The sequence below is a fragment of the Sturnus vulgaris genome, chromosome 14 (genome assembly GCF_052056855.1).
Source record: "Sturnus vulgaris isolate bStuVul1 chromosome 14, bStuVul1.hap1, whole genome shotgun sequence".
Lineage (NCBI taxonomy): Eukaryota > Metazoa > Chordata > Aves > Passeriformes > Sturnidae > Sturnus > Sturnus vulgaris.
In genome coordinates, this window is record NC_142256.1 from 2,037,012 (window position 1) to 2,063,154 (window position 26,143).

Genomic DNA, 26,143 nt, shown 5'->3' on the forward strand with positions numbered 1-26,143 from the left:
GTCCCTCCCCTCAGCCCGGCCGCCATTTCGGGAGCGCTGCCTGGGCGCGCGGCGCCCCCTGGCGGCCCCTCGGCCGGCCCGGCGGCCATGAAGTCCGTGTTCGTCACCGTGGGCACCACCAGCTTCGACGAGCTGATCGCCACGGCCCGCTCCCCGCCCGCGCTGCAGGTCAGCCGGCCGAGACCCCGGCACCGGTACCGGCACCCGCAGCGCCTCCGGGCCGGGCCTGCCCTCCCGGCACTGGCGCCTGCGCGCCGGAGCTGCCCCGCCCTCCCTGTGGCGGTGGTGCCCGGTGGCTCTGAGGGGGCCGCAGCGGCTCGGGGGTTCCGGCGGGGAGAAGCGTGAAGGGTGGAAGGAGGGGAGGGACGGGCTGTGTGGGAAGGGGAGGGGACAGCGGTACCCGGGCCGGGGTGGTCGGGAGCTGGGCACACCCCTCACACACCCTCTCTGTGTCCGCCTCATCCCCTTCATTACACCTCCTCCATGCCCCTTCCCCACCGCCCTTATCCCCTCCGTTCATCCCTCCCGTGGCCCACAGGCGCTGCAGAGCCGCGGGTACCAGAAGCTGGTGCTGCAGGTGGGCCGGGGCTCGCTGCCCCAGCCGCAGCCCAGCAGCAGCTCGGCCGTGGCGGTGGAAGTGTTCCGCTTCAAGGACTCGCTGGCTGCGGAGCTGCAGAGCGCTGACCTGGTCATCAGCCACGCAGGTACAGCCCCGGCTGCTTCCTGCGGCTGCCATGAAGGAAGGCTCGCCCGCTCAGGGGTGGGCTGGCTGGGAATGCTGAGATCCGCAGCTAGAGTTGGGTTGTTCAAGAGGCTCCCCTGTTCCAGCAGCAAGTAGGGGGATATTTCATAGATTTCATCTCTCACCGTGTTTTCTGTTTCCCTCGTAGGTGCTGGTAGCTGCCTGGAGACTCTAGAGAAAGGAAAACCACTAATAGTAGTAATAAATGACAAGCTGATGGACAACCATCAGCTGGAGCTGGCCAAACAGCTCCACAGAGATGGCTATGTCCTCTACTGTAACTGCAGGTATGGAGCTGCTGTGGCTGTTCCTGCTGGACAGGAACATTCCGTCCATGTGACTGCAGAACTGAGACTGTAACAAGAAAATAGACATCCTTCTCTGTAATCTCTATCTGGATATTAGATTTTCCAGAATGAATAGACTAACACTAGGTAGTAATTTACCACACTCACCAAACCTTTTCACCATGGCCTCTTCTAATTATTTTTTTCCATTTGAGGGTACATGTATTTAGATTAAGAGAAGAAAAGCACTTGGATTCAGGGGGATTCATAAATCAGATATACTATCTGGTTAGTAACTTTAAGTACCCCTGTCTTCCAAGTACTTACTCAGGCTGCCCTCTTAACTGAATTTTCTGAATCCACTATACCCTCTGACAAGGAATTTCACAGATCTACTGCCTGTCGTTTCAGGAGAAAAACCCAAACCAAACAAACAAAAACACACCAAAAAAACCCACCCCACAAGCAAACACGTGAAAAAATCCCACCATCACCAAAACCCCTAGCTCCTTTTTTTTAGAGTTCATCCTAACTCCTGTTGGGTTTATTCTCCTGGTTTTGACTGTATTTTACTGTTTTCTCTTTACTTGTGATTGACTCCACTCTAAAAATAACAGATTACTTTTAAACTGAAGGCAGAAAAAATTTAACTCCCATTACTTAGTCTGCATCTTGTTCCTTTGCCCTGCAAGCAGAATGTTATGTTTTGAAAAAGCTTTCTGAACAGACCAGGCCTGGCATTCTGAACAAACCAGGCCTGGTTTATATTGAGCAAGTTTCTTAAACTCATTATCTTGGTGCTTCTGTCAGCTTTGGAATTTTTATTTCTTTGTGTTGGGCAGTGCCAAGTATTTTATTTGCAGGCTGATGATAGCAAGTAACAGATTGGCATAGCTATTCTTTCTGGCTCTGTGATCAGGGGAAAACTCTGCCCTATGTTCAAATAGGATGGATTTCCTCCTATGGTTTATGGAGAAGAGCCTCAGATCTTGTTCAGTCTCCCAGCATTGCAACCACGGAAGATTGAAAAGTTTAAAGGTTGTTTGTCTCTGAAAGCTGATGGAAATGTGTTCTGAGCAGTACTGCCTATGAGCCGGTGCTGGCTGGGGCCTGCTGCTCTGTGCATTCTCTTCCTTTGCTTACATATCCTTATTTAATATTTCCATGCTAAAGAATTGTGTATGGATGAATAGAAAGAAAATGGTATTAAAAAATTCCCTGTGGGATGGATCTTTCTTCTTTAATTTTTGCTTTTTGTTTCTACAGCACTCTTGTGGAGACACTGCAGTCGATGGACTTGTCAGCTTTGAAACCTTTTCCTCCTGGACAGCCAGAAAAGTTTGCTTCCTTCTTGGATAAAGTTTTTGGGATACAATAAACAAAACAGAGAAATAAAAAAATTGGGATAAAATGTCTCATCTCCTACACTTAAGATCTGCCAACTAGGCCTCACACTCAAAGAAAATATCATTTAATATTAACTGATATTAAATTACTTCCAATTTAGTGCCAAACTCATTCAGCTTCACACTTTAAAAAGTACAATGCCAATAAGGAAGGAGTGTGAGCTGTCTGGTTGCATGGACTGACATATTTATATCACAAAAGCTGCACTGGGATGGTAATTCCAGTGATGAGACAAACTAAACTACTTGTTTACAGGCATGGCATATGCATAGTGGTCTCTTGACCATTTTTGCCAAGTACAGGTGGAAATATATGGGCTTTGTTGATGTTCTGCAGATGCCTTCAGCTCCTGTTTCATGTGCTTACAGAAACATTGAAAAGACAGCTTGAAAGGGAGAGCCTCAAGAGAAAAAGGCACGTGGTGAAAAAAGTCACGAGCTGCAAACCTGCTGCCAAACTGCTGCCCTGGGTTTGGGTGATTTACCCATAAAGTGAAACAGGACAAGAATGGGTTGGCAATAGAATAGCTCCTTTTGTGTGGTGTTAGCACATCATAATCCATCAGTTTGGACATCTGCACGCCCACTGTTTCTTATTTAGATTATATGTAAGGAAGAAATTCTGCCCTGTGAGGGTGGAGAGGCCCTGGCACATCGTGCCCAGAGAAGCCGTGGCTGTCCCTGGATCCCTGGGAGTGTCCCAGGCCAGGCTGGATGGGGCTTGGAGCAGCCTGGGATAGTGGAACGTGTCCCTGCCCATGGCAGGGGGGTTGACACCTGATGAACTTTAAAGTCCCTCCCAGCCCGAGCCATTCTGGGATTCTTTGCTGCTGATCAGCGCTTCCCATTTAAGGTATTGAAATTAAAAACCAAAGAGAGCTTAAACTTTAAAATATAAGTGCATGTCCTTAGGCTTCTAATGCTCTAGAACTTTAGAATTGCATAATGAGTTCTAACTGCCCTTCCTACAAGGACATTATTCGTTTGGGGAGGGGAGTGGGTTGCTTTTGTTGTTTAAAACACGAAAATGAAACTCCTGAAGTGGCCCATCTGATGTCTAAGTACGATTTTTATGAGGAAATTAAATCTACATAGAGGCATTCAAATCAAGCACAAAGGTGAACTAAATCAGGCCGCACAGTTGTGCAAGGGTTAATTTTGCCAATCCCCCAAAGTTTGCCCCAAACACTTGATTAGGGGCAATTAAGATTTTTCGCTTCCTTAACGATTTCTATGGAGTTATTTCATATCCACGGCTAGCAACTCGCCTCCAGCCTCGGAGGGGATTTTGGATTGATGTTCCCGCTGGTTCTCTGCAGTCCGGCGATGAAATTAAACGGGCGAGTTTAGCCAAGGCAGGTCAGGGAGGAGCCGCTTCCCGCACCTTGGGATGCGCACCCACGCCGGGAGCCGGGCACCCTAAAAATTGGCTTCAAACATCCTAAAATGGCTCCGGCCGGCATCCGAGGGGTCGGGTCGGGGCCGGGTCATCCCATCCCATCCCGCAGGTGGGCGCGGTGCCTCATTAGCGGCGCCTCATTAGCGGCGGCCGCGCGCGCAGCGCCTCGCGCCTCGCCCGCGTCTCCGCGCCCGCCTCAGCCGCCCCCGGCCGGGAAGATGCACAAAGGCTCCAAGAAGTACTTCGGGCAGAAGTCCTTCAGCGAGGTGGCCATGGACGATTACCTGGGCAGCCTGGGGCTGTACCGTAAGATGACGGCCAAGGACGCCTCGTGCCTCTTCCGAGCCGTCTCGGAGCAGGTGCGCAGCCGGCCGGGCTGGGGGCAGCCTCAGGCCCGGAGCGGGCTGCGGCTGGGCCGGGGGTGCTCCTGGAGACCCGGCCGGGTGCCCAGAGCGAGGGGGCGGCAGCGGGCACGGCTGGGGATGTGCGTGGGGATACGTGGGAATGTATTTGGGGACGGGTTGGAATGTACGTGGGGATACGTGGGAATGTATTTGGGATGGCTTGGAATGTACGTGGGGATGGGTGCGAACGGCTCCAGGCGCCCCTCAGCCTGAGGTGCCCCCCAGCCTTTGCACTGCCTCCTGTCATGGTGGCGTTAGTCTGGAGACTTTATGCCTAATAAGTTAAGCTCTTGACGTTTTCTCCTTTATTACCGTTATTTCTCCAGCTGTTCTCATCTCAAATCCATCATACGGAAGTTAGGAAAGCTTGCGTCTCGTTTATGAGGCAGCACCAGTCTAGGTTTGAATCCGTAAGTTCGGCGTGTGCTGTGTATGAGCTGGGTACGCGTGCTTGGGAAGTGCTGTGGGAGGGGATCATGGTGACAACACGATGGTTTGTCGTGCTTGACAGACAGGAGCAGTGATAGCGTGCCTGCTTCCTTATGTTGAGTTGCAGTTGCACAAGTTTTATTTAACTTGGTTTCTGAAGTTCCTGAAAACAAGGAAGCTACTCAAAACCTAGGTAGTGAGTAGGGCGAGTTATTTGTGTAGTGTATTCTCTATGGAGCGACCATTGCAGAATTTAGTAGGTGGGAAACGTGTTGGATTTTGGAGCAAGAAATTAATATTGAAAGATGGTGGGAAATTCTTAATTGCATTAAGTCATGGAGTTTTGAGATGTGGTTTTTGGTTGGTTTTGTCTGTGCAGTGTGGATTTGTAGGATATTGATATGATGTTGGGGTTTCTCTTTGTTCTCCCTGTAATCATACCTAAGTGATTAATCTAATCTAGGAAGGACTTGAATATTACTTAGACTCATATCCTTAATTTTTTTTTTTTTTTTAAGAATCTCTTGCTATTCTCACATTGATACCCCAAATTATTTCTATGTTCTACATGCCTTGCCCCCTCCAAATCAGCAGCTGGTAGCTGCTAAGTAGTGTTTAGGTTGAGTTTTAATTTTGCTTTCTAACTGCCTAAGTTTTTATATTTCTTTTCTTCTTTGTTTTGTTAAAAGTATGTGGAAGGCTCGTTTGAAAAATACCTAGAACGACTAGGAGATCCAAAGGTAAGCCTGATCTAAGACTTGCTAAGAGATTTAAATTTGAAGAGGCTAGAACAGGAAGGGGTTTAGGTGGTTATTTAAAATGTGGTTATTTGAGTTTGTGGGGCTTTTTTTAGATAGATTTTTCAATCTTGGGGGATCAGTTGCATAAGTAATACTCGAGGTTTGTACTGAATAAATGTGAGTAAAATGTACATGTATAAACAATACCTGTTTTAGTGGGGAATTTGCATGGGTGCAAAGGAGCAATCTCGGCAGGCTGGACAGTAAAAGCTTATTAATAATTGTAGTTCTTTTAAGAAAAATAAAGCAAAATATGTGGAGTGTACCTTAAATGAAATATCTGTCAGGCTTTACAATCTTCTTTTTCCTTTACCATTCAGGCTTCTATTTCTTTATTCTTTAACCAGTAACCTTGGTGAATGCAGCAGTTTAAGAAATAAATGGGGTTTTAAAAAAAGTATCTAAAGTGATGTGTTGGAGCAGCTCTGGCAGCAATTCAGTGTGGCCACCCTATGTAGCAGACTCCTTTTACCTCACTCTCACCCAGTCCTTATATCTCAGCTCTCAGTGCATTATTGCTTTAACAGACTGATGAGTTTGAGTAGGTATTTTAATACTACAGAATTGTAGAATATAGTTGTTGATGTTTAGATGCCTCTGCTATCTCATGTAATCTCATAATCTTGCATAGGAAAGTGCTGGCCAGCTGGAAATAAGTGCTTTATCAATGATGTACAAGTAAGTGCCTTTTTCTTAAGGTTTACTTTGTTTTGCATTTGGTTTGGGAGTTCTGGCCCCAGAACTTTGTGTGTTTGCCACTGAGAGGTGAGTGTGTGAAACACGATGAGAAATGCTTCCCTAAAAAACTTAACTGACATGTAAATGGTGTTATCACAGCCCCTGTTCTAATGGGGATTAAGGGCAGGGTCAGTTTCCAGAGATGCTTTTTTGTTATCTTTTTGCTCATATTAGATTCCAATGCCAAGTATTTGCTTCTAGTGGCTGAAGCATGGAAAATGGGGGAAACCAAGGAGCTGTGTGCAATGGAAACACTGTGTGGCAGTCACAAACGTGACTAAAACTCATGTAGGTGCTCTTTAAAGCTCCAGAAGTGAGGAGTATCTGCCCTACCTGATGTGTAAACACTGCTCTTTATTTCAGAGGTGTCACAGAACTGTGCAGGTGCTGCTGTTTGTAAAAAGCAGTCTGGCTCTCTAGTAGTAGAAAATAGAAGCCTCATTTTATGCCAGTACTAAAGGAACAACTGAAGTTTGGCAAGAATTACTTGCTCCCTGCACTGAGGTTCTAGGCCTTTTGCAGGGTGCCTAAATCACTTAGACTGAATTGTCTCAGTGTCTGAGCACCCTTCTGTAAGCATAAGTAATTGACTTAATCTGTGATTAAATATCATAGTCTTTCACAGATAATTTTTGTTTTCCCCTTAAGATAGGTTTGCTCATCTTGCTTTATGGTAGCATTCATTTATCAGGAAAAGTGCTTTGCTTGATTCTACTGTAAACCAACAGCTCTAAACTGCTCCCTGGAAACTTCTTCATAACCTGATTCTACTGAAAGTGTTCTCTTGCAAGTTTTGCTTTCCCTCTGCTTACCTAGGCGAGACTTTATTGTGTACCGGTACCCCGGGAAGCCTCCCACACGTGCTACAGACAATGGCTTTGAAGACAAGGTCAGTAGAAGGCAGGACAGTTTCCTTCTGTTCCCCTGCCAGTCTGTTTTCTTACTTTTCCTGAAGCTGGATGAGTTGTGCAGTTTTTTTCCCTGAAGAGGCAAAGTTACTGGGAAGGGATGACTGTAACAAACTGATTTTTGTGACCTACAAAGTGGTCCCAGTTCAGAATGGGAGCTATTGGAACAGATTATCTACATCAGAACTGCTGCTGGGGACAAAAGGGAGGAGCAAAAAGGACAAATACTCTGTATTAGCTTGCATCTGCCCCCTCTGGTGCTTTCTGGAGCTGTGGAGATGTGGGTGCACAGTTATGTGGCTACTTCAGGCATGATGCCCGTGAAGCTGCTGCAGGCTGGATTTCAGTGTGGGCTGCCAGATTTGCCAAGGTGGCCAGTCTGCTCTGAACCTGTGCTGCTGCAGCTGTTACTGATCTGTTGATGAGCATTGCTGTCTTCATTTACATTTGCTTCTTTCTTCATCTACACAGTTTCCTGTGTAGCTTAATTTAATTCCAAAATGAGCTGAGTTTAAAAATCAAACAGCATGGTCTAAATGCGTGTTTGCCCTGCAAGGCTTTCCCACCAGAGCTCTCATTAAGTGTTGCAAGCTGTCTGTCATTACACTGTGAGTTCAGGCAGCAGCTCCTTCTGGTGTTGCTCCTCCTCACCACGAGAGGAGAGCTTGTGTTGGCAGAATCCACAGAGCACACAGAATTAAGAGTCCTGGTAACTCTGCTCCCTCTGGGAGCTGGTTTTCTGGGAAGCATCTTTGCTGGCAGTGTGCTGACAGCTGCCTCAGGGCTTCTGCCTGTTGTGGTTGTGTGCCAAGAAGTTTGGTGGGGTGCATGGTGTGTCAATGCATGTGTTGCTGAAAGCATCTCTTCTGCTTCATAAAAGCAAGGTTTTAAGGGCTAGAGAAGTAAATGTTCTTCTAGTCTTTCAGGCAGAGAAGGATGAAATGACACTTGGGACCGTGTGTCTTATGGTGCTGCATTCAATGGGTTGTATTTATTTTACCTACTGAGCTAATGGTGGTCTTGGAAACAAACTTCTATTTCATGCTCAATACAGCAGGAAGTACTGATTATTTTTTTTTTGTACAATATCAAATTACTTAGACTTCATATAGTTTTCAGTTTTGAACTGATGCTAGAGCTTTGTCATGATTATATTTAGAATATTTACTCTTTTCTTGATGAGTTGATTCCACTGTAGAATGAAAGAATATCAGAATTTGGGGTTATGTCATTCCAGCCTTAAAACCTTCTTTTTTTTTTTTCCATTTTCCCAGATTTTACTGTGTTGTTCCGGTAATGGCCATTATGACTCTGTGTATACAAAACAGTTTCAGGAAAATGCTGCCATTTGCCAGGGTAAACGTGAAATCATTTTTCTATGGAAGAGAATTGTGTGTTTTCATGTTTTTAAAGGCAGGGTTTGTTTCAGTTTTCAGGGGTGGGGAGAAGAGAGATGGAAGCTCACTTATGGTATATTTTTATGCATAGACTTTTTTTTTTACCTGTTTAGTGGGTGTTGGACCAAATGTCTTCCAGAGGTCCCTTATTCCCAGCTGAGTGATTCTATGATCCTGTCCTTAAACTGCATTTGATGTCACTACTGCCTTGTAACAGTAGATAATATCTGAAGATCTGCCTGCCTTGAAAACTGCAGGAGTTCTTCTGGATCTCATATTATCGAGCTTTGTGTTGGTTTGTTCAGCTGTATTATATGAGATCCTCTACAAAGATGTGTTTGGCATGGATGAGGAAGAATTAAGGTCTGCAGTTGAGGTGTTTCGAAGTGGATCCAAGAAGAACAGAAACAGTGCTCCTGTAGGAAGTGAGGATGCAAACTTTGGTTGTCTCCATGAAAAAGTGCCCAGAAATCCATCAGAAAAGAGGTAGTATGCTGGGAAGGGGATCTGGTAAGAAGGAAGCAAAAAAAAAAAAAAAAAACCACCATGAAAACCTTGCAGAGGACAAGTTTCTATGAATTTTTCTGGAATATTAACTATTTTCCTATGTTATGACACAAACACAAAGCTCAAGTGTATTGTGGAACAGTGTGCTTTCCTTGGAGCTGGGAAGTGCCACATAATTGAATATCTTTTGCTGCAGGCTGTAATATAGTTGTGTGTTACTCTGTCAAATGACAGCTTATTTGTAAGTAAAATTGCTCCTTATTCATTAGAGCTTTTTTATTATTTTTTAATGACTTACTACTCTTCTAAGCCTCCATAGCTCTGAAAGGCTTGAGAGCAGTCTCTGAATGCTTGCAGACAGCATTGGTTTGATGGTACCTGGCACAGGGTTGTACTTGACAATACAAGAATTCAAGCAGTGGGATCACCTGCATCCTTTCCTAATGCCACCAGTAGCTCTCATTAGGGGTGGGTTTTGGAACAAGCAAAGGTCAAGTTCTTAAAGCTTGGGAAAGGCTTGTCCTGCACTGCTTTGCACCTTGCTGGTGTTTAAGGCAAAATGTGCCACTTGATGGCACCATGGTGCTTTTTCAGGTTGTATGAAGAGTTAGTGATGTTAATCCTGGCTAGAAATTGTGTGTTGCAGTTTTTGTAATCTTATTTTCAATTTTTTAGGCTGGATGAGTGGGAAGGCAATGATACTGACAATCCACAGGAAACCAAGTTCAAACAAGGCATTGAAGAACAAAAGGTTTTGCAATTTGGGGAAAAGTCCTTATGCTTCTTTGCTTTTTGTTTTTTGGGGTTTTTTTCTGTTGTATGATGTTACCCTTGTTAGGGCTAAATCCTCTTTACCACTTTCTAAAAATGTGTTTTTGGCAAGTGGGTGGCTTATTTCTTCCATCTACTTGTCTTTTGATTTTGCCCTGGAGTTTCTCTTAAATTGGAAGTGCTCTTTTCCTTTCTGAATTCTCTAGTTCTTCTCTAGCTGACTTTTATTTCCCTCAAAAAATGGAGCTTAGCAGATGTTTCCTGATTTGCTGATTGTTTTTTTTTCCCAGAATGTGGTTTAAATTAGTTCACCTTTGTCTTGACTGTAATATAAATTGCTTCAGAATACTTTTAGAAACTCTACAGAAGTAGAGTTTTCAGCTACAATAACTGAAATTCTCACCAGCTCTTCAAGCTGTGGCTTCATTGGTCTGGTTGGCTTCCTTTGATTCTTTTTGAGTACAGAACATGCCAAGTGTTACTCTTGAGCCTGTTCTGCTTTCCAGAGTCAGTTTGCTCAGCACCTGAGTGCCTGGATCTCTTTTCATAATCTTGAGTCTTAGTTTTTAGGGAAATACAGTGGAAGTGAAAATTTTGGAAAAGAGTATCTGTACTTTTTTAAATGGTGCACAGATGCTGGCAGGATAGAGACTGTGCTGAACACATGAAATGCACTTGTTAATGTTCCATTCCAATTCTGCTTTTAGCCTCCTGAAAATCCTCCAAAGATGCCTGTTCCTTATAAAGTGCTGAAGGCACTGGACTCTACTATCTATCGAAATGTGGAGTTTGATGTTTGGCTGGACAGCAGAAAAGGTATCTTTGGAAAAGGGAAAGCTAAAAAACTCTTCCTTTAGTAGGCTTAGCATTAAATTTATGAATCTGAGTCTTGTCACCTGTTTCTTCACAAGTGAAATATGAAGGACACAGGTGAACCCAGCAGATAGCTGTAGGCAGGACATGTTCTTGGTTTCCTGTCTGGCATTCAAAGTACAAAATACCCAGCTTCTGATACTGTATAATGGTACAAGGTAGCTAAAAATCTGATCTCTGCTACTTATTGACTGTACACAGGAAATAGGAGGATTCAAAGCAGAGCAAAGAACTCTGTTGCCATTCTGTTGTATTGGAAAGCATTCAAATGTGAGAATTTTTTGTTACAGCATGTGTGCAGAGACTTCTTTTTAGAGCACGATTTTGGCCTCAGAATTGTATAATAATGAAGATCTCAAATTTAGCATTGAGATCTGTCAGATGAGTTTTTCTCCTGCCTCCCAGCCCTCCTGGGCTTGAACATTCTGTAGAGATTTTATGGTTCTTGTGGCTTGGGAAAGGTTGGCTGCTTTTTGGCATTCACTGTGGCTGATCTGTAAAGCAAGAAGTTACCAAGAAAGATACGTTTTTAAGTGATACTTGATGTCTGACCCAAAGTGCTTTGCATGCTGAAGAACTTCAGCATTTCACCACAGTGTAATCAGTAATGAAGATCATTAAAATTCTTGGAACAGAGTGTGGTAACCAATTATCTGTGTAGAATACTGACGTGCAGAGAGGCCAGGCAAGGAACAGAGGTAAAAAAAGCTGCAATCTAACAGCAAGGAGACTTTAAGCAATGGTAGCTTTTCCTGGATGACATTTCTTGTTTGCCAAATGTCACTGGGACTCTGGCAAGATAAGAGATGTCCAACATTCTTAATTCCAGGATCTATATGAAATGCAGGATTAGCTCTGTGCCACCACAGAAGCTGCAGCGTTGTAGTAGTGCTGCTTGCTGCATTATCTGGCTCTTACTGTCTCATGTGACTTATCCTGCTTATGGTCTAGTGTAAGAACATCTAGAGTTACTCCTCTGTTACTATGGGGAATGTTCAGGTATGCACAGGAAGAATTTAACCCAATTGGCCCATAAATTGTAGTTGGGTGCTGTCATGAGGTACTTGTAGGCTATGTGAAGAAAGAACAGTAGCTTAAAGGCTTTTTCCCCCCTTTTATATCTTTATTTATTCATTTATTTTTAGAGCTTCAAAAAACTGACTACATGGTGTTTGCTGGGAGACAGTACTATTTAGGAGACAAGTGTCAGGTTAGTACTCAAAGGAGACCCAGTTATGATAAACTGTTAGAGCTACTTTAAATGGACTGTGATAAATCATGAAATCATTTGATTTCATTGGATTTTCTGACACTTATCTCATTCTTTTCTCTGTAGATGTTCTATTAAATGTAATTTCTTTCTAAAATCCACCTTTAAACTTAGTAGTGTGATAGAAAGGCAGTTTAGGGATTCAATATAAACCAGTCATCCACATTCTCTGAGTGTGGAAGTTCAGGCAGAGCTCAAAATGTACAGAGGGTGCTTTTGATGTAGTTGTCTTTAGATTTTCTTACTTGGGCTAAGCAACAATTCTGGATAGTCTTACCTTTCTCAGCAATGAAGTAGCAAAATATTTTTATAAAATAAAAAGGGAGGAGTAGAATGATCTGGACAGGAACTGCTGAAAGGAAGGTCAGTTTTCTTTGTATTCTGATGTCATATGTAAGGAGGGCGTATTTTTTATCACTTTTTAAGGTAGTGCTAATGGTTCACTCAGTGACTTGTTTCTCACTGAGCAGAGCTTTCCTTTCCTACTTTGTCTTCTGTTTTCCTCAAGTTCTTAGGCAGCAGTCTTCCTTGGTACTTATCTGCTGGGCACAGGGGATAAAAATAAGTTAGGGAGCAGGTATCTTGCCACTCAGTTGCTCACGAGACTGTTATTTCTTTTTGTCCTCCCTGAAGTTAGTACAGTGCTCTTTATTTTGGTTCCAATTTTGAAGCAGTATTTGAGACTCCTGGGCCAACTCAGTAACGTGAGACTGGCTGGGAGAATCCTTTGCTATTAGTGGTTTGTGGACAATATTCTGATGTAGTCTGGGTTTTTTTAGAGTTCCCTTGTTCTCTCTCCAGGTGTGTCTGGAACCAGGAGAGAAGTATTACAATGCTCACATCCAGGAAGTTGGACAGGATAGCAACACACTGACTGTATTTGTTGAAGAGCTGGCAGAAAAGTAAGCAGTCTGGTGATGACTTCAAGTTTAAACTTTCTGGTTGAGAAGTTTGTTTTTCCTCTTGGATTTCTGATGACCAAAATCCTTATTGTAATGCTTTCTGTGAAATCTTGCTGCTCTTCCTTCACTGGAATGTAAAAGTGATCTTTGCAGTTTGGATTTAATTCACAGAGAGCAAATTGCTCTCTGCTGTTTGGTTTCTCTGGAGTTTTTATGTTGTACCCAAGCAACGAAATAATTGGCACTTCTGGTGAATCTAATCACTTTCTCCCCCTTGCTGTTCAATCATTCACCCTCCTCCAAAGCTGGGATTGACAACATCCTGCAAAAATTGTTTTCCCGTGATTTTGGTTGTACCTCTGGAGCCACAAAAATACAGGCAGCAGAGAGAGACTTGACCCAGGAGGTGAATAATGTTTAAACTAAAGCCTAGCTAATCTTTCCTAATTAAACAACTACCAGTAATGTGTGCTTGGTCCAGAGAAACAGATCATTTATTTTCACAAACTATGTTCCTCTGTCTTGGTGTTGCTTCAGTTTATATTGCTCTGCAGGTGTATCCCTGGGGTACTGCTAACATAGGTGTCCTTCCTGCAGGCACACAGTTCCTCTGGCAAACTTAAAGCCGGTGACACAAGTGGCTCCTGTCCTTGCTTGGAATATGGCTCACAACAGAAGAGGAGGCACTTATCAGAAAGTGACAGGTGGACACTTCTCAGGAATAGGTTTGTCCAGGGCTTCCAGAAGCATTCCTTCCCTGGGGAACAGGGGAGGTGCTCATGACAGTCATCACTGTTGTAGTCTTTGGATATTGGAAGGGACTTAATTCACCCTGTGATGTAAAACTTTGCCACTGCAGGGGTTTGATGGAAAGTGGTGAATTTACCTTTGCAGAAGAGCAAATCCATTAAAATACAGAGCAAATTTGGTATTGCTCAAAATTGCCCAGAACAAATTTGCCAACTTGAACCATCTAACAGACATGTCAGTGAAACAGAGCTTGTCTGATCTGGCATTAACAGAAATGCATGGGTGGACCAGGGCTTCCCCAGCCACTTAAATATGGATTCAGTTTAATTTGGAGGAGGAGTTGTGAGATTTTTTTTTTTTTACTTTTATAAATAAATGCAGCCTGTATAGGGAGATTTTAACACTGAGTACTGGTTGGAGCAGCTAAAACTGGAAAGGTGCTCCTATGTCAGATGCTTGTATCCTCATCATGTAGAATTCCTATTTGATCCTATTAAAGGTCTGTAGTTTCCATATTTACCGTGTACTTTTTCTGGACTAGGCCACTGGCTTTCTTTTCTATGGCTTCAAATATTGATTCTTCTCTTTATTGTTTGAGACCATAGCTCAGGTTTAAGGTGTAAATCTCTTTTCTGTCCTCGATGGAAACTGCAGAAATGGACATGAAAACACGGAAGAGGATGCTCAAGAAAGTCCGTGGGAAGGAAGTGTTCATGGCTGTGGCTTACAGCAGGGGCCAGCCAATGCTGCCACCCCGGCTGCAGCACAGTGCTCCCTCAGGGCGCTTCCCTCCCATCCACTGCTCCCAGGGAGGGCCAGGAATGGCACCCTACAGACCCTATCACCAGCAGAATCCTCCCAGACACCACCGGGACTCTGGGATGCCGAGGTAGGAAGCTTTGAAAACCCGAGTTGGCCACTTGTCTTCTGTTCAGCCTTGCTGCAGACTGGTTAGGAGAGAGTTTGTGCTGTTCAGGTAAAACTATGGCTGAGGGGCATTTCCTGGTAATTGCAGCTTTTCCCCTTTAAACTCGGGGATCTACCTGGTTTATAGACGGGCACAACATGCTTGGCCCTCAGCTAACATTCTATCCCAGCCCAGGGAAGAGAGGCTGTCAGAGCTGTGACAACTTCTCCTGCAGGTCCTGGTGAGTGACAACAAACCTCTTCCACAAAAAAAATTATTCTACCAGGCATCGGGCAGGATGGTGGGGCATCAATTGCCTGTTGGCAGCAGAATGTGAAAGAGCAGCTTTCTTGTGGCTCCGCAGAAAGAAGAGAGTTGAAATGAAGCAGGTGAAATGCAGGTGTTGATTTTCCCCTCCTCTCTTGTCCCCCCAGCTCGTACAGCCGCAGCCGCCGCCCCCTGCAGTGTGGCAGCAAGGAGTGCCACTATGGCTTTGTGACAGGGGCTGCAGAGGAGCCCCAGGGGCCAGAAGGAACTGTAACTTTCTGTGAGATTGAAGGAGATGATGACTCTGCTTTCCCTGCTCTGCCTGTGAGTTATGAACAAAGGGTAAGCTGAAGCCTCCCAGAGAGAGAGAGGAGGAGGGGGAAGCTAAATGCACAGTGAATCTTGACCTAAGTATACAGCAGCTTTTTTTTGTTTCGTTTTCTTGCAGTGAGGTTTAGCAGTGACTGCATTTTTGACAATGGAAGACTGAAATTCTAGTTCCTGTAAAAGCTGCTTGAAACCTCAGTTTTTCTAGATATTCCCTATCATCAGTAGCAACACTTGTTTTCTTTGAAGCATAATTTCATAAACATAATCATGTTTCTCCTTTCTGTTGCAGTTTGAAAACAAAATCTTTTCCTCCTGTGCATGTCTGTCTAGCTCTAAATATTGTGGGAGAAAGCTTTTCACTTGTTTACCACACTATAATTTATCATTTGGGTAGTAAGATTCAGAAACTGGATAGTGATAGCCTGGATTTTTTTCCTTTGAATTTGTAGTTGTGATGTTTTGGATTAACATGTTGTTCTTGACACAGTTTCTTCTGCTACAGAAACAGGAAAAAATTACAAACCTAGACTTCTTAAAGCAGTCTTTTTGTTGAGTAGTAGATAAAGTGACAAAGTGTATTCTTAAACTTTAAAATGTGGGTTCGTTTTTTTTCTTTATTTGTAATCTAAACCTAGTCCAAAGCTAGATGTGCTAAAAAAAAATCAGTTTATATATAGGTGTCTGAATAGAAAACAGATGGAAAAAAAACCCCACAAAATCAACCTGGTATTGTTTGAATTCTTTTGCTGTGTTGAAGCAGTGAACTTAACTAATGTTAGACTTGTATTTAAATGAGGGAGAGAGAATATGCTTAGGGCATTTTTTCTTTGCTCTGATGTACTAGATCTGTAATCTTTGCTCTGATTTTTCCTCCAAGAGTGCCAAGGAATAAGGACACATTATCCTGCAATTCCTTTTTTCCAACGTGAAATCAATACAGCTCAGTGGCTTTTTCTCCCCATTTGCTAGACTTGCCTGCAGCTCCTAATGAATAGGTTTTCATGTTCATTCAGTGACTTTCTGTGCCAAAGCTTTGTCTCTTCCTTGTCTTGTTTAGTAAAGGAATGTGACATTTCCTGGGGAAAGATGCATCTCACAGAGGACTCTGCCATGCTGCTAGAGGCCTGGTGGGAGAATCTTCTGACTTGCACCTCTGCTTCAACCTTGGGAATCTTTCAAGCCTCTCTGAGCACTTTATTGATCTTGTAGTCACCAGTGTCTTCTGAGGAGAGTTTTGAGTGTCACCTTAGCCATCACAAAAGAGTGAATCAACTTCTTTTACTGGAGCATCTCAAGCCTATATTCCTCCTTCAGAGAACTGATCCTGTCAATTGGGGTGCAGCTAAAGACTGATTTCAGTGCAGCAACAAAGGGCATGTAAAACGCTGAAGGAATGCTGTGGGCAACCTTGGGGTGTGCTGCTCTCTGAAATAGTCATGATTGCATGTGTGGGTCAGCCTAGTGTAAACAGTGCTGTCTATGCCAGCAGCCACCTTTTGGTTCCACTAGTTGTGATTAAAGAAGATCTTTCTCCATGATGCTCAGTGTTTGGATGAAGTGATCTGCTACTGATGTGGGGGGAATGCTCTAGAATGAGGAATGCACTAATACATGCTGGGGGTAGCAGCCTTGTCTGGGATCTGCTCCCTCCTTGGCAGCTTTGGTAGAGCTTGGGATAAAGCTGGCTGGGTTCTGGGAGGGAGCAGCTTGACTGCATGCCACAGGACAATGGTAAAGCTTCTAAATTGCCTTAAGCGTGCAAGGCAGAGCTGAAGGAAAATGAAGAAGTGTTTGTTGCATTGGAATGGACACACAGATGATGCTTCTAGTAAGCTTTGATTGCAGCAAGCTGGGTCTGCCAGCCAGCCTGTTTCTGTTTGTCTACAGAGCATGGGAAAGTTCTAAATGATTTCTAACTTTGCTTTTCAGAGCCACAGTAACCCTGCTCCCATTGTCCATGGTCCAGGAACATTTTGGGTAGCAAGGAGAAGTCCAAACTCTGTTCCATCTAACAAGCAGACCCTGAGTGCCTTAGAGGAGGAGGAAGAAGCAAGTGAAAATGGTGAGTTCTTAAGCATTGATTGAGAAAAAAAAAAAGAGCTTGTCAATGTGCTTTTCATTGTCAAAAGTAGGTTCCTTACATCTCCTACAGGAGACAAAGTGAGATAATATTGAGAGCAGTTTATTAATGGATGCACTGAAATGTAATTGCAGCAACTCCAGCTGTAGGCTTTTTTGTTCCCCCTCTTTTTTTTCCCTCTGAATCTCAAAGCTTCCTATTCTCTCTCCCTTGTAGGGAAGTTTCATGAGGAATATATCTATGCACCTCCAGGTAAGTAAAAGTTTAGTCTTTACTGATAGAACACTTGGTGAATGTAATACACTCCATTATGAGCTTTTTATAATTTTCTGAAGGATTAGGTTTAATGCTGCTCTTTTCAATTAATTTTGCCTATGTCATCCAGATCCCAACTGTGAAACTGCAACAGTGTTTAGTTCAGCAGAACCTACAGCAAACTTGGTAAGTTTTATTCACAGACTGTTCAGATTTGAGATCTTTGAGGTATGTGAAATTCATGGAAACTGTCCTTGGATGCATAATAGGCCAGAGACTTAATAAAAGAAGTGAAATCAGCATTCCTGAATATATTCACCATTCTTTTCCTCCCTGAATAATGAGGTTTTTATCTGAGTCGGCAAGTGCAGTCTGAATTGCACTGGATACATTGATTTTTCCACCTTTTCCTCTGCAAAGAGAGAGTGTGTATTTGAGTGCTGTTTACTTTTCTTTCTCTGCTCCAGACAGCACTTGCTTTTATCAGGCCACCCTTTAGGTTATGTTCCAGTTAATCTTAAGTCCTCCTCTGTGGGACTGGAGAGATCTCATCTGTGATAGAACTTCTTGGATTTTTTTTTTTTTTTTTTGAGACTAAATCTTTAGTCACCTGCTGCTCCACAGTGGGTATGAAGGCAGGCCTGAGCATGCCAGAATAAAACCGTGTTTAATTGAGCAACAAAAGACACTCTGGGTGTATAGTCCATAAACTTAAAAAAAATAGAGGTGTGGTGTGTGTGCCTTGTGGCTTTTTTGCCACTGAAATGGACCATGCTTTGCTTTGGAATCCCTTCAGGAAGAAGGGCCAGTCTCGATGTCACCTCAAGATGAAGTGGCTTCCTACAGCTATCCCCAGAAGGTAGTGTCTGGTACTCTGAGCTGTATCTCACAACTCATTGTGGTGGCCCTGCAGAGAGGTAACCACTCTGCTTGGACTGTGAACAGTTTGTGGGGACCCCTCACAGCCTCTGGCAGCAGAGAATACAATTCCCTGCAGATACAAGCAAAACAGAAGATGCTTTGCAGGTGTCTGCAGCTCTAAACTGCTATTTTCAAGCCAATTTTTAGAGAGTTTGGATAGTTAGTGCCTTTACAGCTAGGATTTACAAGATCCATTTGTGTGAAGTGGGAATTTTTGAAGCGTGTGATGTTTTCATAGTCTTTGTCAAAGCCAGTTGCAGAGGCAGACTGTTGAATATTCTTGACTCTTTTCCAGGTGTTGGTGAACTCTGCAACAGTTTCCACCTCCACAGATGTTTATACTGCTCCAGCTACAGGTCTCTCTTCAGATTCTGCTGCCTCCACTCCAGCCAGTGTCATAACAGCAGCTCCCCCACAAACAGCAGTTCAGCCTGTCATAGTATCTCCCTTTTCTGTGGGGAGGCCAGGTAGAGTGTACAGACTGCAGCTGTGGACTTGGATTTCCAAGTTTTCAGTTACATTTTCTCCTCCCTTCCTCCCCCATCCAAAACAAGTGTTAAAAGGCTTTAAAAAAAAAGTCACTTGCTTTGGTAAACCAATTATGTAGTTGTAAATTGACTGCTGATTTCTCATTTTGAAAGGGCTGTTGCACCTGAATTTTTATGGGACCTGGAAATCTGTTTGGGGTTCCCCCCTTGCCACCTTTAAGTATTAAAGCCAAGTGCTTGCTAGAAAATCCTTTTCAGAAGGCAGAAGTTGAGTGCAGCTCCCTTCACCTCTCCTTTCCTACAGCTGATTTTCCTCACGAGTTGAGGTAGCAAGCCTCTAGAACACAGTCACTTCCAGGAGAGTCACTGGCTGGGGTGTTTCAGGGTCCAGTTCATTTTTGTGACCCTTAGTTTTTTCTGTGCAAGGAGATCAGGTTTGTGGGGAGTCACAGGAGCCACTCTCCACCTTAGGTGCTGTATCTGCTTTGCTCTTGGAAAAAGGCAGTTATGAAAAGATTCTCTTTTCCTTCTTGCAAAGAACACTTCTCCTGTCTTCTATAACTTTTCATTCAGCATCTAAAAAATCTCTTCCTTTAATTCTGTTCAGTTCTCTCTCACTTTTCTTCTCTTTTTTTTCTGCTCTGTGTAAGAGTTTAGTCAGCAGGGTTCTCAAAGCTGTCTGCTCACTGCTGCCAACCTGCTGCTGTGTTAGAGGTGTGGGCCACCTAAATGAATATTTAACAGTTGTCTGTCCAGAAGAATTTTGTCCTAATATGTTTCAAACCGTCCCTAGTATTTGTGGGCTTACTGTGACACTTTTGTGGGCTTGAAGTGATTAGTCTGTTCTCTGTTGTTCTCTTACATATCTCTCCTAGAAGTCTGGCCTGCTTTCTAATATGAAGAAATTATTTCAAAAGACTTTTTTCTTTAAATGGGATATACAGCTTGCAGATAGAAGTGCAGTTAATGCTTGAAAGATTGAAACTTTCCCATCTAGTTTTAAAATTTCTCGTGGATAACTTTCAAAGTGATGGCTGAACAGAAATTTGTTAGAGTCTGTATTTAGGGGCACTGAGGTGTCAAAGTATGTACTGAATTGTGTAACTTAACACCTTACTCACTTGACATACCACGGCAAAGTTGACTTTTCGGGTGACATTTGTTTCCTTCCAATTGCAGCAGTTTCTTCTGTGCCATTCCCAATTTATTCAGCTCCTCTTCCCCCAGTGAGTGAGGTGGGAGAAGCCAGTGCTGTTCTTCCAGCTTACTCTTGTGATCCCAGTGGCAGTGATTTGCCTCGAGGTAATGATGGTATTTTGTATTTTTGCTCTTGCTGCTCTCCAGCACACTTCTGACTTGTGTTCTTCTTGGAAGCCTAACACCAAGTGAGAATACATAGTGATAAGAAATGGCTCCCTACAACTCACAGGGAGTGAGAAATAATATTATAGATACAGACTTTCTGTTCAAAACTGGGAATGAAAATGTTTTAGCATAAGTATCTAACTCAACTATGTGATCATTGCAGCTCTAGATAGCACCTTAAATAAATGAAAGCCCAGGGTGAGAATGCTTGGCCTATATCATAGTTGTTTGTGGCAGAGTAATCACTTTTCTGATAACTGATTAAAATAAGAATTGTGTATTTATAAGTTGTGCTGTTGCACAGTTCAGTGGGGTATTTGGGTTGTTTTCCTTTATGGCTTCAAGCTGTAATTCCATGGTATTACAAACCAGGGCTGAAGTATGGGGTCAGCTTGTTCCTTGGGTGTGTAGCTTTGTCACACACACACAGTGCCACCAGCTTGGACAGTGTCTAAGGTCCATGTCATCTGCTCAGCAGTGAAAGTACAGAGACAAGCCTGCTGCTTTCACACTGCTCTGCAGTTACTCTGCCGGCTTGCCTGTGCCCTCAAATCCAAGATTTGTTCATCTTGGCTGTTCTGGTTCCCCTTCCCTGCTGTGGTGCCATCACTCTGATCCCATGCACACTCCAGAGCTCCTGTTTCCAGCTGTAGTTGAATGCCCTTAACTGAGGCTTTCCCCACTTGGGGGAATGGGTGTTAAGCGTGCTGACAAGAATCTGGAGTGGATGTGAATTAATAACCTCTCCAGACCTTGCCTGGAGCTCTTCAGATGAGTCCACATCAATTGGCCTTGTCCTCCTTGGCACAGACTGTAGGAATTGTAAAGATTGCTAGTTGATAACATTGCATGTAGCATTTGTTACACTGCTGGAGTATAATCTGTGTGGCCTTTTAAGTTAAGAAACCCAGCAGGTTTGGAGTAGGGCAGGGTGAAGTGGGTGTGCTTGATCTGGAGTTCTGTGTGTTTTGCTAAAGACATTAGGCCTGGTATAGATGGGGAGCAGGACTTGTCAACAGACTGAAGCCCTGGACCTGGGAAAATCTGCTGTGAGCTCTAGCATTACTTATATCTGCATTTATTCCAGTTTTCATAGCATCTTGTATCTTATTTTAATTGCATTTAGGACTTGCCAAGTGTGTTTATTAATACAGTGACTCTACGTGTCCTGCCCTTGCCTGGTGCCTTGTATTTGAAGGAGCTGTTGATGAAAGTCTGCTTGAAATTACTGTGTTCCAGAAACACTGTTCAGTACTGGCCAGAGCTTCCCAACAGCACAGTAAAAACTCCATCAGAAGATGAGATTATCATAAAAATGTTCATGATTTTCATCATAAAGACCATGTCAACATGGTCTTTATATTTTCATGTCAGGATGGGTAACTGGTTTTGGCCTAGCTATTGGTTGTCACGTTTTACTGAAGATGGACTTGATTTCCAGCCATCTAAAAGAGAAATATAAACAAAAATTGGTCTTCTACTGTACTGGCTTTTGTTCCATCACTTCACAGATGTCACTATTGCCAGTGTCAGTTTGTCACTTCAGTCTCCCAGCAGTTCCTTTGTACTCTTATTGCTGCTATGGAAGCAGCTGTTTCATTCAGCTCTTATGCCTGCTTTGCATAGATTTGCATAAACAATTGAAGAGCAAAATTGGGTTTTTAAAAAAAAAACACCAACTTTTTCCACATGTAGATGGAATTTCAGCTATATATATATAAAAGCTTGTATTTGTGTAAGCCTTTGGAGTATTTTTACTATTTTACTGATTGTGGTCAGTGTTACAGCCAGACCACCAACACTTCCAGGACTAAGGATCTGTGTGCATTTCCTAAAACAGCTGCATGGATTGTTGCCCTGATAGATGGGCTGAACAGCAGAAGAATTGAGAATTGGCAGCTGTGACAGAGGAACAAATCCTTCTGCATTTTAATATTGTGATTTGCTTTACTGATGCTTTGGCCTTCCTGCAGCAAAACACAACAGAGTGCCATAGAGAGCAGGGCTGGGGAAGTGTGGGAGATGGGTGGACAGGGAAGTGCTGTGGAGCCTGGTCTAGGGCAGGGTGGGGGTTTGTGAAGGTGGAATGTGATAACTCTGGAGGTGTTGCTGAGTTTAATCCCTTAGTGGCTCCTTTTGAGTTGTTTCCCTGCTTTCCCTTGGCTTTAGTACAGCTGGGAGCTCCAAGTCTGTGCTGTGGAAAGGTCACTTGCTCTTCCTGAGCCTTCAAAGCAAATCAGTATTGAAATCTAAGAAACCAATTTTTCTCATGCACAGTTCCAGAACTGCATCATGGGACTAAACACACACCCTATTTTATTTTTTTTTTTTTGGACCTTTCCGTGGGTCAGCTTTAAAGGTTTCAAGCTGCTTCACATTTTTTGGACAGTTAGAAATGGGTTTCCAAGTTCAAAACCCTGTTGCTTTTGGAGAGAGGTTTCAAAGTTCTTTCACACACCTGGGATTGTTTCTCAGAATATCATTTACTTGGCTGGGGACAAATGATTCAGTAGAGGGAAGACAGAAGTAAAAGACTCTGCAAGAAAGCTGGGAACTGAGTACCCTTGTGAGGAAGGAATATATTCTTTATTCCTACCTTTGAGCTTAATGTAACAGTTGAGGGGCCCCAAAATTTGGTGAGAAGGTCTTAGGATTGCTCTGTGTTAAGTCCTAGTTGCTTAGACAGTGGAGACTGGTAAAAAACCTGAGTTACCACTTGAGTAGTTAAAAAATTAAAGCTAATTTAGTAATTGAATTAAATAATTAATAGGTCAGAAAATGCTCTGCCATTGTACAAACATGTAACTGAATTTAGCTAAAAAGATAAAACTAGTTTAACAACTGTTTATATTCAAGATGCATTCTTTACCCTTGAAATTTTAAAGAAAAGGTAGTGCTGAAATACTGCTATTCATTAAGTAAGAATAACTTCAAATAAAATGTTCTTAATGTAAGTTGCTTTTTCTTCTTGGTTTATATTCCTCTGCTCCCTAATGTCGTGTCCTTTAATTTCAGATACAAAGGTCTTGCGGTATTATTTTAATATGGGATTGCAAGTAAGTGCTTTTAAAATGAGTATGGCAAATTGCCTGTAAAAAACTGCTGGGTTTCCTGACAAATATACTGATATATTCAAAGCTTTCAAATGTCCTAAATATGCATTCTGTGCACTGGACCATTAATATGGATGGACTTCCTTGGTGGAGATTAAAGCCTGGCTCAGAAAGTGAAGTTCTCCCTCAAAATGTGTAGTACACCATATTAATTGTTTTACTGTGGGTTGTGATGGTGGTGTTGTGGTTTTATTTTGGGTTTTTTGCTAAATTTGGGGGGGGGGGGGGGGGTTTGATGGTGGACAAATATTCTTTCTATGAAGAAACTGGAAGAACCCAAGCCATTCTTAAGAGAGTTTGTATACTTAGATAAGACATCAAAGACCACTTAGAGATGTGTGGATGGAGTCTCCTAGGACTTGTGTAGCTCAGCTCAGACTGCTTAGCACCATTTCTGTGTTGTGGAAATTTGCTCTGCTGAAGCATTCTCTGTAACAGTAGTTATGTGCAGTGTCAGGGAAGTAAAAAGAGCAACATGAGCTCCTTCAGCTGAAGAAATGGGAAAAGATCTCTGAATATGACAAATTAATTAAGTGGGAATCCTCTTCCTCTGTGAAGGCTTTTGACACAACAGCAGTGTGGATCTTGCTGCAAGTATTCCAGTATCTTTCCTGGTAGGCTGTGTTGGTTTGATGGGGTTTTTTGTTTGTTTTTATGTCTTAAAGGGCTAGGGAGGAAAAAATTTCATTTTTTCCTAACTTTCGATCTGAAAGTAGCTGTGATTTGGAGGAGGGCTGGAGAGTATGTGGCTGTATGCATGACCATGTTTTCCCTTTTCCTGCAAGTATTGCCATCAGAGCTGTTGGCCTTCCATGATGTACATGCAGCCAGTGCTGCCTCCATCTCCAGTGGAAGTTTACCCAGCCTATGCTGAGCCAGCTCCTGTCCTGGATCAGTCGGTGCCTCAGCTCTTCCCTGATGCTGGGCAAGCTGAAGTCCACCAGGTTCCCTTGGAGGCATCAGCAAATGGTTTGTATTTGAGAAATGCTGTGTTCATGCTCATGAAAGCCTGCACAGAAAGGCCATCGTTGTGGCTGAAGTGTGTGAATGTGCTTCTTGTTCTGTTTTTTTAAGGTAACTTCCAAAACACAGAGCCTCCACCCCTGTCCTATGGGCCAGTGTATTACCCTGTGGTGTCAGACCCCTTCAGCCAGCAGCCTCTGCCTGGCTTTGACTCTGTGGTTCCTGCCTACCACTACATTGGCACCTGGCATCCAGTAAATCCTCCCCATGGAAATTCCCCACCAGTGGCCAAGGCTGGGAGCTCAGGAGCACCACCCCAGGTCGGCTACATGGCCTCCCCCAACCCTGCACCTCCTGAGGCACCTCAGGGAATGTAAAGCTGGGAGCTGGAAGCTCCTGCTTGGGTTCTTGGTTCTTGTTTGCCAGCTCTTGTTAATACTGTTCTGTAAATGTCACCCTCTCTTAGAGGGTTGAGTCAGTTGGTCGAACTGTGTTCAAATGTCATGTTTCTCTTTAGGTTTATGCTACTGATAGATGACAAGGTGTTGTTTTAGTTGCTTAGGAAAGCATAGGAGAAAAGTAGCGCAGGGAACAGCTTGGATGTGAGTAGAGGAAGTTAGTGAGAAAACATGCTGTGACTAAAGGCATGTTGTGTGTGTCTGAGGGCTTGCACTGAACACTTCACACCTGGTTCTTGCTGAGGCACTGAATCAGGCTGCCATCACAACTCAGGTAAACACTGGGCACAGGGTCGTTAGAGGGGATAATAATGTTTAAAATAAGTTGACTTTCTCGGATTTTGCAAAAAATAAGCTGCTTTTTTCTAGTGGTTACATATTTTTCATAGGTGTGTTTTTTCTGTCTGACTTCATAGTGTATAGGTTTCATGGCTGTGAAAAGTGTAAGAATGTTTTCATCTGTTGTATATTGTTGTATATTTGTAAGAATTGTTTTGTGAAAGTTGCACATCCGGTGGTGGCCGTGGTGGTTAATTTGCACTGACAGCACAAAATAAAAGCATTAAACACATGAAAATGAGTGGTCATTTATCACTGGCAGGTAATGTTCCTGACAATTAGCTATCCCACAGCCTGGACTGAAGAAATGCACTTGTGTGGGACAAGGCTGCTCCAGCCTTCTGTGAGAAAGCAACAAAAGCTTCCAGCATGGAAATGGAAGTAGAATAATTCCTGGTAATTGCATCTTTTCCTCTCTAAACTCAGGCACAACATGCTTGGCCCTCAAAAACCATTCTACACAAAATTGAAATCAGCTCTGTTGGCCCATCCTACTGTTTGGTGATATTTTGAAAATAATTTTTCCTTTGTCTATAACTTAGGTGGTGGTGAAAAGGGGATTAAATGCAGAACTAGGAGGCAAAAAACTGTATTTCCTTTGGTATCCCTTTTAAGTAACCCTGGAAACAAAACCATAGTAAGAAAAAGTGACTTGTTACTTTTTTGTCTTAAATTCATGCAGCACTCTTGGTGTTGATAATGTAACTCTGTAGGGAGAGGGCTGCAAGCTCAGCTTTTAGTTTGTCTTCTGCAATTTCTAATTGCTGTACATTTAATTTGGCAATTTAATAATGGCTTTTCAAGATGGAGCAGCCAGGTAAAAAGCCAAAGCAAGATGAAAATGACCCCTGAATAGCTAATTTGATTTTTAGCTGCTGTGTTGGTTTTAAAACAAAACATTTGCACAAAATTTTTATGAAATAATGGGTGGCCTTTGTGTTTCTGCCTCTGGAGGAGCACTTGACTGGCACAGATTTTTTTTTTTTACAAAATACTATGAAGGTTTTTTTTCTTTTTCTCTGAAATAGCATTCACTGGCTTAACCCCTTAAAGGAACTAGTAAAGCCTGTGATT

The 26,143-nt window shown here is 43.1% G+C and overlaps 1 protein-coding gene across 1 annotated transcript; it reads left to right on the forward strand.

The window, feature by feature from the left end:
* Positions 1-25,301, forward strand: ALG13 (ALG13 UDP-N-acetylglucosaminyltransferase subunit). The gene is made up of 27 exons (XM_088173471.1): positions 1-168; positions 539-704; positions 891-1,029; positions 2,296-2,399; positions 2,805-2,905; positions 4,035-4,193; positions 4,565-4,648; positions 5,357-5,407; positions 6,099-6,145; positions 7,022-7,094; positions 8,388-8,703; positions 8,816-8,996; positions 9,693-9,768; positions 10,496-10,604; positions 11,807-11,871; positions 12,733-12,833; positions 13,431-13,558; positions 14,238-14,472; positions 14,925-15,099; positions 17,017-17,149; positions 17,384-17,419; positions 17,553-17,608; positions 18,639-18,810; positions 20,011-20,133; positions 23,212-23,252; positions 24,095-24,278; positions 24,384-25,301. Exons 1-27 carry the CDS (start codon positions 88-90, stop codon positions 24,647-24,649), a joined length of 3,402 nt encoding a protein of 1,133 aa, XP_088029597.1. The 5' UTR covers positions 1-87; the 3' UTR covers positions 24,650-25,301.
* Positions 25,302-26,143: the final 842 nt, after the last annotated feature.

Bases quoted from the DNA above. Each gene is read 5' to 3' on its own strand.
- ALG13 (XM_088173471.1), top strand. From the start codon at position 88: ATGAAGTCCGTGTTCGTCACCGTGGGCACCACCAGCTTCGACGAGCTG. The intron at 5,408-6,098 runs GTAAGCCTGATC...AATCTTGCATAG, and splicing joins AACGACTAGGAGATCCAAAG to GAAAGTGCTGGCCAGCTGGA. The intron at 7,095-8,387 runs GTCAGTAGAAGG...CCATTTTCCCAG, and splicing joins ACAATGGCTTTGAAGACAAG to ATTTTACTGTGTTGTTCCGG.